At 35.8% G+C, this 15,207-nt stretch overlaps 1 protein-coding gene across 2 annotated transcripts in view; it reads right to left on the bottom strand.

Moving 5' to 3' along the window:
* Positions 1-15,207, bottom strand: part of ADAMTS3 (ADAM metallopeptidase with thrombospondin type 1 motif 3) — a 267,184-nt gene that overhangs the window by 123,839 nt on the left and 128,138 nt on the right. For both annotated transcript variants that reach the window (XM_008528165.2, XM_070614684.1), the window contains one exon: positions 11,571-11,727. In XM_008528165.2, coding sequence (XP_008526387.1) covers positions 11,571-11,727 — 157 coding nt within the window. The remainder of the gene's footprint in view (positions 1-11,570; positions 11,728-15,207) is intronic.

Below are 15,207 nucleotides of genomic sequence, written 5' to 3'. Positions count from 1 at the left end.
GTTTCCAAAAATTCTTCAGCTGCCTTCATATCAGCACTCACAGACTCACCACTCACCACTTTCACATTATGTAGTGACTATGATTCTTGAACTGTTTAAACCATCCAGAGCTTGTAGTAAATTCAACATCATAGTTGGGTCCAGCCTTTTCTTTCAACATCTCAAACAAACTTTTTGCTTTGGCAGCAATTGCCACAGTGCTGAGAGGAATACACTTCTGTGTCTGGTCTTCAATCCAGGTCATTAGAAGTTTCTCCATGCATTATATAGGCCCTTCTCAAATTTCTGTTAGTCTCACTGCCTTCAAGCAAGCAGATCCTTTAGCAGCTTCCATCACTTTGTTCTTTTTCTTTAAGATTGTAGCTATGACGGAATGGGACATGCCTGATTGGCAAGCAATAACCATCACTGATTTTCTACCTTTGTAGTCCTTAATCACTTTTAATTTTGTTTCCAGGTCAATCACTCAACACGGCCTCTTACTGGCAACATTAGCAGTGGATTTTGTACGCTTGGGGCCATGACGAACGAGCAACATGAGAATAAATCAAGCACAAGAGAAAATAATGCAATTAAGGGGTGCAGTAAACACGGATGTATGAGGCTGCTGCTGGCATAGCACGGCACACCATTTTACAGTAAACTTCTTTGTTACAAGTAGAAAGAGTATACTTTACAATAAACATAAGAAGTATAGTGTAGTAAATACATAAACCAGTAACATAGTCGTTTATTATCAAGTGTTATGTACTGTTCATAATTTTATACCACTGGCAGCGCCATAGGTTTGTTTAGGCCAGCGTCACAACAAACACGTGAATAATGCATTGCACTACTGTGTTACAATAACAGCTATGACATCACTAGGTATACGAATTTTTCAGCTCCATTATAATCTCATGGGACCACTGTCATATATGAAGTCTACCATTGACTGAAAGGTCGTTATGTGGCATATGACTGTACCCGAAAAGTCTGCATTTATCATCAAATTAAGAATTTTTAAAATTATTTTTAAATTTTTAAATTATTTTCTTTGGGCAAGGTACTTAACATTTCTGAATATCAGAATCAATCATTAATTCATTCAATCAATATTTATTGAAGACCTGCTCTGTGCTAGGCTCTGTGCTAGACCTTGAATAAGCCACGTCGAGCAAAGAGGAAAAACAAGTAATCCCATCTATTCTATGTCATGTAATTCTTGGAAGACTCAAAGGAAGTAAGGCTTATCAACAGCTTTGAAAACTGTCAAGAAGATATACACCATGGTCCAAATCCTTGACCTGTGCTGTGCACTACAAGAGCAATTAGTCACACGAAGCTCTTTAAATTTAAATTAATTAAAATTAAATCAAATTAAAAATTCAGTTCCTTAGTCCACTAATCACATCTCAATTGCTATAAATGGCTAGGGGCTACACTACTGAGTGCACTGATGTAGAACATTTTCATCATCACAGAAAATTCCACTGGAGAGCAATTTCCTAGAAGCTGAAAGTAGAAACACAAGAGGGAGGGTGTGCATGTCACAAAAGGAAGAAAAACAAAAGGGATGCTATGATGAAAACACAACAAACCACAAGCTCAAAGAAAAACGGCTGCTGATTCTTACAAGATAAAACCTGCACCTATCAAGAAAGGGAAAATGTAGTCATGATAAAAGAATATTAAGAGGTGACTTCTGCTGAGAGTTTAGTAAGTGCCAGGAACTAAAACTAAGTGCTGTACATCAGTATCAGACTAATCCAAAGAACAATCCTTTGAAGTAAGTACTGTTATTTTCTCTGACTTGTAGATGAGGAAACTGAGGCACTGATAGGTTAAGTAGCACGACTTAGGTCACAAAGTTACTCAATGGTAAGCCTTTGGGCTAAAATTAAACTAAAGAAAAAAAAATTTACCACATCAAAGACAGCTTAGACACTGAATCAGTCTGAATTCATTAGTTGAATTAGTTATTATGTAAAAAACAGACCTGAAGTAATATGATTTAATAATAATATCATCGTCATATTATCACCATTATATCTCTACCTAACTTTTCTCTTCCTTCCTTAGGAAAGTCTTCCTTTCTCCCTACTCACTGCATCTTGATTCAAAACCGAGGCATCCTTCAAGATCCACCTGAAGTCCCTTAAAAACTCCAGCCTTGACAGACATCTCTAAAGTCGCATAACATGTTTTCTAATCAGTCATTAGAACGCTAATTGCACAGTGGTTGAGTTTTAACTGTATGTTTCTTTACCAATCTTTATTGAGGTATACTACACTCTTTGATGGGAGAGCACATATGGAGCCCAATAAACAAAAATAATGTATTTTGTACCAATAATGTATGCATTTATCTAAAACTTATTAATCATTTCATATTATGTCTTCAGACTTTCTAAAGGCATAAACTAAGGACACTTATTCCATCTCTGATAAACGTTTTAGTTTTCCTATGAACTAGCTGAAAAGTGTGAGCTCTTTTTCCTTCTCTGTGAGATAGGAAATAGTAAAGATTGTTAAAGAGATACACGGTAGATAGTTTTATAGCAAAAAGAAGTCACTACTGAGATTTCTGATTTCTTTAGTGTTCTAAAGACCCAGTTTGAAGATCTAATTTTAAAACTGGCTAAAGAGATCAGATTCAGATGTTTGAGTCTGTTTTTACAGGATATCCTTGGCTAACTTTACTCTAAGAAATTTAGCACAGTTGGACTGTCTTCCTTTGGCTATGAAACACCTTTCATAGGAATGGCCATTAAGGTGGGGTCAGAGTGTGTGTGGAAAGGGGGCTGAACAGGGAATGTATGTGATCCCATCTTAATGCAATGTTCTTATATTAATCAAAATATGTTTTCTGAAATAATCACTCATATTTTGCCCCTATAACTAGAAATATGAGGGATATTCTCAAGGGACTAAACATGGAGAACTTGCAGTTTCCCATTCCCATTAGTTTTTCTGCTGTATATCGCATTCAAGCTGTTCTTTAAGATTTAGTCACTGGATCTGGGTACCTAAGGTAAGGAACTGTCTTCATGACTGTTCTTATTAATTTTTCCTTTGTTATTGCCAAGAATTGAAGAAGACTAAAACAGATGACCTCCCTATTTGTACTCAGGGAGGATTGGACATGGTACCTCCGTCACTTTCAACAGTGTTATTCTCTCTCTGGACCAAAAGTCAGAAAATCTGCAAAAGTGAGTATATGGGCTCATGATGATTATATTAATACTATTATCCTCTGATTTTCATAAAAATCACTTATTTATATTAATCATATCATAAATAAAATATCAGGTTTCTATATTCACAAAGATAATAAACTCTATTTCCTCTTTTAATCACAACACATTCTGTGAAATTTGGGATAAAATTCTATATTTGTAGATATTAGAAAAAGAAAATAATAGTCAAGTAGGATTAAGACTCCAAACGCAAAAGTATAGACATGGGAAAACTGAAAATCCAGGATTTTCCTAGTGACTCAGGACGTCAAAGCCATATTTGTGATGCATTTAGATTACAGTCATATGGTAAAACCTACTCAAATTGTAAAGATAAAATTTATTTTTTCTGACATTAATTCTATTTGTAACTCTGTTTTTTGCTATTTTGCATTTGACATCTTACCACTCTTCAAGCTAAATTACATGTATAAAATGAGGGGGAGAGATTCTAGCAAAAGCCCTTTCAACAACCCTCTGATATATATGGTTTCTGCAACAATAACAATTTGGAACTACAACAGCGTGGACCACAGAAATAAGATAACTTGTGCAACGGGGATGATATTTGGAAAATGTAATGTTTATTCTTCTGCGTCTTTGTGCATAGATGACTCGCTAACCGTCCCCAAGCAATGGTTAGGAGGCCGTGACTGAAGGAGGAGGAAGGAGGAAGGAAGGAGGCCGTTGGACACTAGCATTGTTGCACCAAGAATATAAAGAGACTCAATATTCAATTTCTGGAGTTCAAATAAGATTTTTCAAAAGAAAAGAGATTCGTAAGCTAGGCTGTGTGGAGAGAGAAGGGATTTTCTCAGTCTTCTTAGTTCTCACCTAACCTGGAGGACAGAACATAGTTTCTTTATTTGCTTGTTTGGTTTTTATTTGCGTTTTCCACCTATGAGAGGAAAATTCTGGCCGTCGTAAGTCTTAGTCATGAGACTGAAGTCTTGAGGAAAAAGCATTTAATTAGAGGAAGGAAAATACACACCTGATCTTGCAAGGCTTCGGGAACGAGGGAGACAAACAGAAATGAGGAGACAGTGGTTCTGATTTCTGCCCAGTCCCCTTCAAGGCCAAGTTTCAGAAGAGAAAGGACACGGTATTAAAACATGCAGCTTCTTGAGGACCTCCAAAGGCTGAAACCTTTTTCCCTGCTCTGTTTTGGGGACTCTGAAGGTCAACACTGCATGCGCTGCTAGCACATCCATCTGGTTGCAGCCAAGGAAGCCATGGCTCCCCTTGGTTCCCAGGCTGCAAGAACAGAAATATCAGAGTTTCCTGGGGAGCCTGGCAAAAAAAGGCCGCTGAACCAGGGTCACTGTGCTCCCACAACAGAAGCTGTGGGAGGAACACATGAGCTGGGTAAACAGGGTCCTAGCCAGACCTCAGGGTGGTCTGCTGCACCAGTGAGAGCAGCCTGCAGGGCATGCCAGCAGGGCCAGCAGAAGCCAGGCAGACAAGTAAGGTACTGGAAAGTGATATAGGAATATACTGTATGTAATTACTTATCTACAGTAAACTTTATATTCTCACATCGGGAAATGGATCCAATCACCTGAGCTAACAACTGTTGCCAACCTTTTTTTTTTCCTGCTGTTTTCTCCCCAAATCCCCCCAGCACATAGTTGTATATTTTAGTTGTGGGTCCTTCTAGTTGTGGCATGTGGGATGCCTCAAAGTGGCCTGATGAGCGGTGCCATGTTCGCGCCCAGGATCTGAACCAGCGAAACCCTGGGCCACCCAAGCAGAGCAAGCGAACTTAACCACTTGGCCATGGGGCTAGCCCCTCCAATCACTTCTAAAATAAATCTTTCCATCATATACAAGTTCCCAAGTTCAAGAACTTCCATTAAGAATTTTTAATTTTAGATATTTAGACCAGGTAGATCACAGTTGAAAATTAGAGTAAAATTTCTGGTATTGAAAGAACAAAACCATGTATTCAGTTCCCCTTGAAGAATCATGCATTAAAGGAGCATTTATTTTGGCCTGAGGGCAGCCCGCATATTTTAATTCACAGTCCCCATAATCTAATCTCAAACAATTTTCAAATAAAAATATTATTTCTGTGCTACAATTATTTTTCCCATTGTTCCATTTCTCTTCAATACTTATCACTAACTCCCACCTTGTCTGCCTAAAAGATGCTCCACAGGGAGACAGGGATAAAAAAGATCCCATTAAGAAAGAGGATTGAGAATAATAAACCTAAATTCTCCACAGGGATGCAAGGAGCTCACAAATAAACAAACAAACAGTTTGCAAAATATCAAATGAGGATGATGAGGAGCAAATAGCATTGATCCTCATAAATAAATTTTATATTTAAGCTTAATGACTGATGATCCAGCAGGAAAAAGAAAATAAACAATGACAGAAATATAAATAAGATCTACTTTACAGTAAATTATCTTCTTTAAAACTATCAATCACATTAGTTAGAAATAGAAATGATGAAACGAAAGATTATTCAACCTCCAAAAGTGTTCAAAATCCTAACACAAATGCTTCCCACTTACTAATGTGAAAGTTTGTGAGTAAGCTGCACGTGGAGAAAAAGTAGGTATAGGCTTTAAAATGTGTTTAAACAGATACACTTGGAATGTGCAGAGTCAAAACGCACTTAATATTTTACTAAAAATTGGTCCTATCCCTCCTAAGCAAAAGCAGTTGACATGAATAAAACCAAACACTAAAAGTATATTTTGATAATAGGATATATTTTATATTCAGAAAAAGGAAATGCATTTTAAATGCAAAGTTTTTTCTTGGTATGAATTGCTCTTTTGTGGGTCAATAATGGACATAGTTACTTCTGAGTAGGTGATTATTTAATTTAAGAATCAATATCTGGCCTAAAGTGTCTGAATTAGCTTTATACCCTAATATAAATTAACTGCTTTTAATTTTACTTCAATCATCCAGATATATCTAAAACCTTCCAATTCTTTCTCCATTAAAGTCACATTAATAACTAAATAGTTCCATATTCAATTTTTCATTAGGAAAAAATATAGAGTTGCATTTGTAACACTTTAATCCTGGTCAATACAAACAAGGTTGATGAACATTGTACCTATTCACGAAGAGAGAGACAATGTCCAGTAAGACATTTTAATACAAGGAAATGAAGTATTATCCTTTATGTTTCACATCTGAAAGCTCTTTAACTATTGCTCTGCTTTCTGATTATTTTATGTAATAATTCAATCTTCAATAGTCTTCTTTTTATTAATAATTATTAGAAATACCCACAGAGTAAAATATACAAAACCAACCTGAAAAGGAATTCCATAAATATGATTAGTATTTCTGTATGAATCCAATGGTATTAGCCTTGAAAAATGGCTGATCCTTAGATTACAGTATAAACTAAAACACACATCTGTGAAAAATTTATCCTTTAACGTCTTCCTAAAAGAGTGGTTGTTATTTGACAGATCTTAATGATTTAGTAATATCATGTTCCATCCTTCATTTAATAAGAAAATATCTGCTAAAATTAATCTCTTGTTTGATTTTTTTTTTTTTTTGGTGGGTTACAAAGACCACCAAAGTTTCTCTTTGTTTGGGGCATAGGTCATGAGAATTTCCAAATACAAAGGGTTATAGCACCTACTGATGTGTCCACAGATTCAAGGAAGGACTCTGTGCCTAGGATGTTCCTAGCGTCATTAAAATAAGGAATAGTCTTCCCATTATTCTAGATCTCGTTTCATAGTTTCATTCCCCGGCAACCAGGAGCAACTCCCAAATCATTTCTGACTTGTACATGTTTCCCACCTGGGACAAAGACACTGCTTCACAGCACCATGACAACCACACCAGCGACACAAGCACTTGGGTTCATGCAGGAAAATGAAAATCCTGAAAGGAAGCTAGGAGATAAAGGCTTACTATTCCTTGTTTCCCACTGGTAGGAAGTAATTACAAAAATTACTTTAACACAAAGCTTCTGGTGAATGAATAGTTTGTAATTTGAGGGGAGAAGCCTAAGGGCCCAGGGATTAAATAAAAAATATGAAAAGCTGAATGATGTCATACAAGTATAGCCACCCCCAAAAATAGACAGCTTATTGATGACAATGTAGACATTCTTGAGAGATGGCAAGGAGTATATTTTGTTTTTAATCTGAGTTTAAACTGATGATTGATTTAACAGTGGAGGTGAACTTTATGAACCTTTAATAGTTTATTAACCACGTTGTTACCAAGCAAAATTTCAAAAACAATAAAATATCAAATAATTCTGTTCAAACTAAAGACGCCAAAAATGGATGTAATTTCCATACTCCCAAAGCAGAAATCAGAAAAAGAAGTAGATTCAACTCTTCCCCCATGATGAAGTAGACAAGTTTCTTTAGCATAAGCATGCCAAGTTTATGTTTGTTGTTTAATGAAAAAGATGGTATTCCTTTGCCAGAAATTGGCAGTGCTATGTGTTATGAACACCTGCCAATTCTGCGCTGGAAGAGATTATTTGTACTGCCAAATGTAAAACTGCTTTAGGTCTTATTCTTTAAAGAGTAATTCTAAAGCAGAGTACTGCATCTGTGATTTTACAAGTTCAATATATTTTTAAACAGTTCTTCATATTTTTCCACATTTCAAAGACAATACAACACATTTCAAAGAGTCAAGGAAAGAGAATCTGTGCAATATACAAGGATGATTGAGGCTTTTTGTTATTGTTGAATTGTACCATATAATATATTATCTCAACAGGTTCAGAGCTGTGACTTTTATTGAAAACCCAGATAAATATTCTTAGAGAATATTTAAGGATAAGGAATTGAAGTAGATGCTTGTGTTCAGTCAAGTGGAACAGCTTAAGGTTCTTAAGTGTTCTTAGAAGCATAATTTTTGTTTTGTTTTTGTTTTTTGAGGATATAATGTCCTCCTCTCCTATAGTGACAGGTAGCAAACATCTTTCATGCGCTCCCAGTTCTGTGCAACGTACACCTTCTGATTCTCACTGATACCGAGTTGGGAAAGAGAGTAGAAGGCAGCAGAGACATTCCAAGCATCCATGAGCCAATACCTGCCACCTGACTTGCAAGCTAACCTCCACCCACCCCCACCACAACACATATAGAAGGGCATTCATTCATTGACTCTGCAACATGATTATGAAAATATACATGCATTTTTTAAAATTCACTCTCTGTTTCAATGGATCTTTGGACTTGATATATCCAAAATTATACCCATGTGTCATCCTCCATCAAGCTGATTTCTATTTCTCATTTTAAATACCTAAAATCTGGAAAGAGAATTCTCTAGTCTGCCAGATTAGAATTCTGAGTCATCCTTGATCACTCGCTCTCTCTCCAGACCTAATATCTACTCCATCAAATAGCCCCATCAGTTTTACTTCAATCTCAATCCAATTTGGTTCCTTCGCTCCATCTCACTAACTACTCACCTAGTTCAGGTTATAATTGGCTTTAATTTAGAACACTTGCAACAAACTACTGACCTCACATGAATGGGAGTTCTGAGTTGCCAAGCTGACAAAGAAGAAATATGACCAGGCAATTACTGTGACAACTAGCAAAATATAGCTGAATGTTTCTTCACAGGGGCCCTACTGAAGAAACTCTGTAGGATCAGAAGTTCCTTGTTTATGATCTAAACTTTTCCTCATGATTTTCTGTCAGAGAAATTTATGAAGACCATGGCCCACAAGTGCATTTCTTTCTAAGTAAGTCTTATCTTATGTATTTTATTCCTCTTCCTATAACTCATTGAAGAATGACTTCCCTTGTCTCCTAAAACGATATCCTGAATTGATCTAGAAAAAACACTATTTTATATAATACTACAGTTTTCATTTATAAATCAGTATACATTTCTAATCCTAGAATCAGTTCAGTTTTACATTTTAGAATGATGGAATAAGGTATAAAAATATATTCTTAATTTCACTTGGAAAGTATTTAGTCCCTGAAAAAGCTTGGCTCTCACTCCTATGATCAAGAAGTTAATAGAAGAATTTAAAAGTTATAATATGGTACTTAAAGTTCTGAATCTGAATCTCTTTTTACCCTAGGAAGAGATTTACACTTCTAAAATATATGGTTACTATTTAAGAGTCTCAAAAGGAAGTAAATTGATATCACTAGAAACTCAGTTCAATCAGAACTTCATAAATAAGAAAATAAAAATTGTTAAGCTCATACTAAGGTTTATCATGGAACATTCTAAGAAAGCTGAATGATTCTATGTTGGGTCAAGTTTCAAGGGAATTGAGAGTTAACAAAGGAATCCCTTTTGCTTTGCCCTTGACCATTTAAAACGTTTCCAAAATATATTACTCTAGCTTGTAGCCTATTTCTACTATAACGTAATCTTCTACTCACAATTTAAAACTCAAAATAAACATTCATCAGCATCTGCATTCTTAAAAATGACTCATTATAAAACCTGAGTATGTTGATGTTGATGCTACTGAAATTTCTATTTTAAATAATTTCCTAAAATAATGTCCCAAATTACCTTAATCATATCCAATTATTTTAAACTTATATATCTTAACTACTAAATTATTTTCCCTAAACTAGCACCTAAAAATATGATACATATTAAACATAATATTTCTTGCAAAGTTCTTATTTCAAGAAAAAAAAATAACCTTCTCTTTTTTCCTATAAATATCAGACTACTGAAAAGTACCAGGGCTGATATTTATAGAAACAGATAGCTTCACGACTGAAATGGACCAATAGAGTGCTACTTGGTGAAACTCTAAGTATGACAGCTGGAGCAAAGAGGAGGACAGCCATAGCAACTCATCTGGTCTGCAGTCCTCCAGTACACAATTCCATAACGTGTGGGCTCTGCCTTTAAAAGATATTGAACCACTGTCCCAAAAGAGATATTAGATATCATTAATACGGAACAACTAAGACTATAGAAAAAGTACCCTTTATATCCTTTGACATAACCCGTCTTCTGATTTAGAATGACTTTTAAAACATGAAAATACAAATGATAATTAATAGTGATATATTTACAACATGAAAGTAAGCAATCTCTAACCGCTCAACCTTAACAAAACTCCTAAGGTAAATCTTTTGCACAAAAGAATTAATATTAATAATTAATTACAATGACTAGCATTGATTAAGCATCTATTATGGTTGAAAGCTACATTCAGCAACTTGTGCAAATTATTTCTAACCCTTATTACAATTTTGCAGTGTATTTTTAATTCTCACAGATAAAGAAACTGAGGCTCAGAAAGGTTAACTACAATCGAAGGCAGCAGAACAACTGGATGCTGTAGAGTTATTGCTCACACCTGTCTATCCAACTGCAAAGTGCATTCTCTTTGTTACACCACAGGGACCCTCTAGGACAGATGTGCATTTCCTAGGATGGCATCTATTATTAACACAGTCCTGTTGTTTCAAATCAGAAATTTCCCAAAAAATTTTCAGGCCGTGTTAATTTTAAATTTCTTTTAAATTGAATCATTCCAGGTAATAACTTTCAAAAGGCAAGACATGATTAATCTAGAAGACAGATGACTGCTAAATTAAGATCATTTATATTCCCGACATTTCCCTAGGGGAAATTTCCATTACTTTTAATTCAGAAAGCTAACCTGACAAAAGTAAACATAGACTTTTTGAGATTTCCTTAAAAAAAACATAGATTCCCAAATTTCCTTTCTTCTCCATAAAGGGAACTTCCATACCCAACTTATAAGAACATTTCTTTAATTCCAAGTTACTTTCAGATTTCATTAAAACAAACAAAAAAATAGAAAACCTTCAGGTGTCATAACTTACTTGACTTTAGTGGTCCAGCCTACTTTGGAATAAAATTAGACAGAATCATTCGACCCATGGTTTCTTCCACACTGCAAAGTTTTGCAAGATAGACCTTAAAGTCAAATAGCATTCTTATTTTCAAATGTATCTATCATACTGGTCTTAAAATAAAATACAACTCCTTGCCATGCCAGTATACCTCATTTAAAAAGTTTTAAAATAATATTAATAACTCAGACTTTAGATACTTCTGGAAGGCAAAAATATTTTCAAATTTTAACATAAGCTAGAGAAAAGATAATTTTAATGTGAAACTTTAAAAAAACCCGTAAATAACAAACATATTGGGGACCCAATAATGCACTGGAATAAAATGATACCTATAACATATATTCCTCTATGTGTTTAAAAAAAGACAACCATATTTCATGATTTATAAATATAAACTTCTTTTGTTCCCTCCGTATTATACAAGAGCACATGACAATCACATTCTCTTAACTGACAGGAGAGTGGTTTTCACACATCCTAAAATTAGAGTTAATCATCAAGCCTTGTCAAAGATGCCTACCTCTGTAGTGGAAGTCTTTGGACATGTCTATGGGAGCCCGTTCTATTGCTGATCTCTTGTAGACAACATGAATCCTTCCTTTTTCTTCCTCCATCTGCTTACCTCTTTCCAAAGGTTCAATGAAATACTCATCATTATCACTTTTTATCATTCCAGCCTAGAGAAAGCATAAAATGTGTTAATTTTAAAAAGAAATGCCTATTATTTTTAGCTCACAGTTACCTTTTTAAATAGCAAGAATATAATTTGTGAAAATAATGCTTTTTCTTTCCACTTTTAGCTGTAACTTTAAAATGGTTAAGTTATTTTTTTGAGTTTTTAAAAATCTTGTTGAGGTCACGTTAGTTTATGACTGTGTAAATTTCAGGTGTTCATCATTATATTTCAACTTCTGTAGAGACTGCATCACGCTCACCACCAAAAGTCTAGTTTTCATCTATTACTGTACATATGAGCCCTTTTACCCCTTTTTCCCTCCCTCAACCCTCTTCCTCCCTGGAAACCACCAATGTGTTCTCCATATCTAAGCTACTATTAAATATCCTTAATTCATATAAGGTGGAAATTCATATATGGTAGGAATAAAAAATTCATAGAATGTAGAATAAGAACTTTACATAGGGTAAGAATAAGAAAATCATACAACGTATGCATTTCATCAGACTGCAAAAGATGTGCATTTATATATTCTACTGGGTATTTCATCTCTAAAAGAAATCTTATGGGGCACATCAACTTGAGAAACATCTCAAGTTTCCCATAATAACCCACTGCGGAGCTGCTAACCGTGCACGTTTAGTATTCTTTTTAACTCACTTACGTCTTCCTTCTCCACCACTGTGGTATGAGAACAATGAGTTCTGCAGTGCACTCAGTACATAAACTTATTTCTGTCTTTAAACAGCCTCATTAAGCTTCAGTGGAAATCCTGCACTTCTAACATTTATTAATTTGAAGAACTAACTCATATTTTTCTTATCTTAATCTAACTTCACGATTTTATCTTTTTTTCCTCCTCAAGCTTCATCCTTTCACACCGAAAAGGCTATCTTTACATTAAATTCCTTCCACCTCTCTATTTTAGAATCTCTTTCTAACTTTGTATCATCTTTTGTTTGTTTAGAAAATGCTAGGACTATATTCAGTACTATAGTTGAAGAGAAATGATAGTGTTGTCTGAAATTTGTCCCTCGTTAAGTATCAAGTTGACATTACAGTCAAATAGTTACAGCTCATATTTCCACTTTAAAGTCATACATTCATACTTAGTATTAATTTAAATTTCAGTACATTTATTTGAAAACAATGTTGAAGAAATAATGTGTTAGTGTGGGAACTGTAATTTATTTTCAAAATATATATCAGATCTAGAGGTAAGTCATGTTTTTCTTCCGAGGCCTTCAACTTATTCTACCTTTCCAAATATGAGGCCCCTGTCTCTCATGGAACATACGCTGGGATGGGCAGATTCTTATGCCTTCTAACACCTGATCTAACGGCTGTACCACTCTCTGTCAAGCAATTTAGAAATGAAAGGTAGGTACAGGTTACTAAATAGCATTTGTTTTCAGCAAACATGCTTTTGACCACATTCAAATCTTTCCCCTTCTTTCCATCCTGACTTCTCCCACCAGGTACGCTCTCTCCCCTCGGTCCCCTGTGTAAGCCTCACAGAGAAGCCTTAGAAGTTACGGTGTCTCCACATACCATTTCTGCACCCACCTTGATGCTGTGAACATACAAACAGCCCTTGAACCTATGAACCATGTCTTACAAGAAAACACCACCACAGCTTTTTTATCATCTTAGTCCTTACTTTCTTGAACAAACTTCTAGCCTTCACTAAAAAGAACACTGAGTTAGTGGGCATTCAATAGTAATGCTGACACTCCAGATACAACTCCAATATTTAGAGTTATTTTCTCATCTGGTCAATTACCTTTTCCCTACTCCTGTAGGGAAATGCTCCTGTACTGCGAAATGCAGTTTTTCACAAGTGGCCTGATTAGATCTTCACCCTTCAGAGGTTTTCCTACAGTCAATGGATATATCTTCTCTACAAATACAATTCCCAACGTTCTTCTCATGCTTTGCAACTGGCATTGTAGTCTCTTTAACATTGGTATGATATTCTTACATCTCTTCTTACCAGTAGTTTCAACATCACTGTTTTTGCCTTTCTCAGGTGTAGATGGGTTAATAATGTTCATAAAACACATCTAAACTAAGCACAAACACAGTAACATACAACAAGCTAACAAACAGTATCATGTTCAAGGCTGAAGTGTCCAGTCTCATCACTACGCCATCTGTTGGTGGCAGGTAGCATTAACTGGTTTTATCTTGGAAACAGATCTTTTGATGTATACTTAAATTTATAAGTTGAAGTTCATCAGCGGGGGCTTCCATATTTATCTTTATTCCAGTCTTTCTTTGCCCCAAATCCAAATAGTCACCATGTTTGTAAAGTCTCTTACGTTCTTCTCCCAACCTTCCATTTCCACTGCCACTTCCTTAGTTACAGACTTCATCACTGCTCATTTGAATTACAGAAACTGCCTCCCATCTTGAGACTTTCCGTAGATCATAATGACTCTCCCAGATGAGTGCTTAACTCTGGATGGAAACAGTGGTCACTGAAGCAGTCAGCAACTCTGAGCAATGGGCAATAGCTATTGGGGACACGTGAAAGTGATGGAGAGGGCAGTGAGGATTAGTCCACATGCCTTTAAAGACATTTCTACATACCTTCTATTGCAAATATTCAAATCCCAGGCCCCATGATGTACTTTCCCACAGGCCACAGGGAAAACAAAATTTAACACAGCTAAACCTCTCCTATAGAAGGCAATGAAAATTTAAACCAGGTCAAGGCAATATCAATGGCAAGGTAAGAGCTGGGTCATGTGACCTCCAGTAACTCCATGAACAGGAAATCCAAGAGCCTATTCTTTTATTCATGAATGTAAGCAAAGTTTACTAAAAAAAAGTACCTTATATAAAACACTGTACCAGACACAATAGTAAATAAAAAATTCTCAAAGACTTGGTTCATTTGCCTTCCAGTTGAGGGAAATCTAGTCAAATAGAAGATATGCCTAAAGGTATTCAATGAAGTATGCTATGGAAAGTCCAGAAAGTAAGTGACATGGCAGTTGAGAGTCAAATCAAGTGAGATTGTTTTTCTCCACAATGTCACTACACATAGCCAGCTGTCAGTAGGAGCTGCTGATTCTACACCCAAAATTCTGTAAAATCTGTTTTGACTGGAATCTCCCTAGTTCCCACCACAATGGGGACTTCACTTTGGCTACTGCTATTGTCCACACTGTCTCACACTTTCACACAGCATAGTAGACAAATTGCTCTTTTAAAACATCATATTAAATTAGACAAAGTAGGATGTGGTAACAAACGGACTGAACATGTAATGGCTCAAAACATCAGGTGCTTCTTTCTTGCTCACATGAAAACTCAGGTTAGTTCTAGGTCAGCTGGGAAGGGGTTCTGCTCCACCCAGCCATGCAGGTGTCCAGGCTGATGACGGCTCTGTCATTTCAATAGGGGCTCCCAAGTTTGCCCCGTCAGAAGAGGAATCAGCAGGAGGAAGCCCACATGGGAGGTTTGTAAGAGCTAG

The sequence above is a fragment of the Equus przewalskii genome, chromosome 3 (assembly GCF_037783145.1).
Source record: "Equus przewalskii isolate Varuska chromosome 3, EquPr2, whole genome shotgun sequence".
Taxonomy (NCBI): domain Eukaryota; kingdom Metazoa; phylum Chordata; class Mammalia; order Perissodactyla; family Equidae; genus Equus; species Equus przewalskii.
This window is presented reverse-complemented; position numbering and strand designations above follow the sequence as displayed.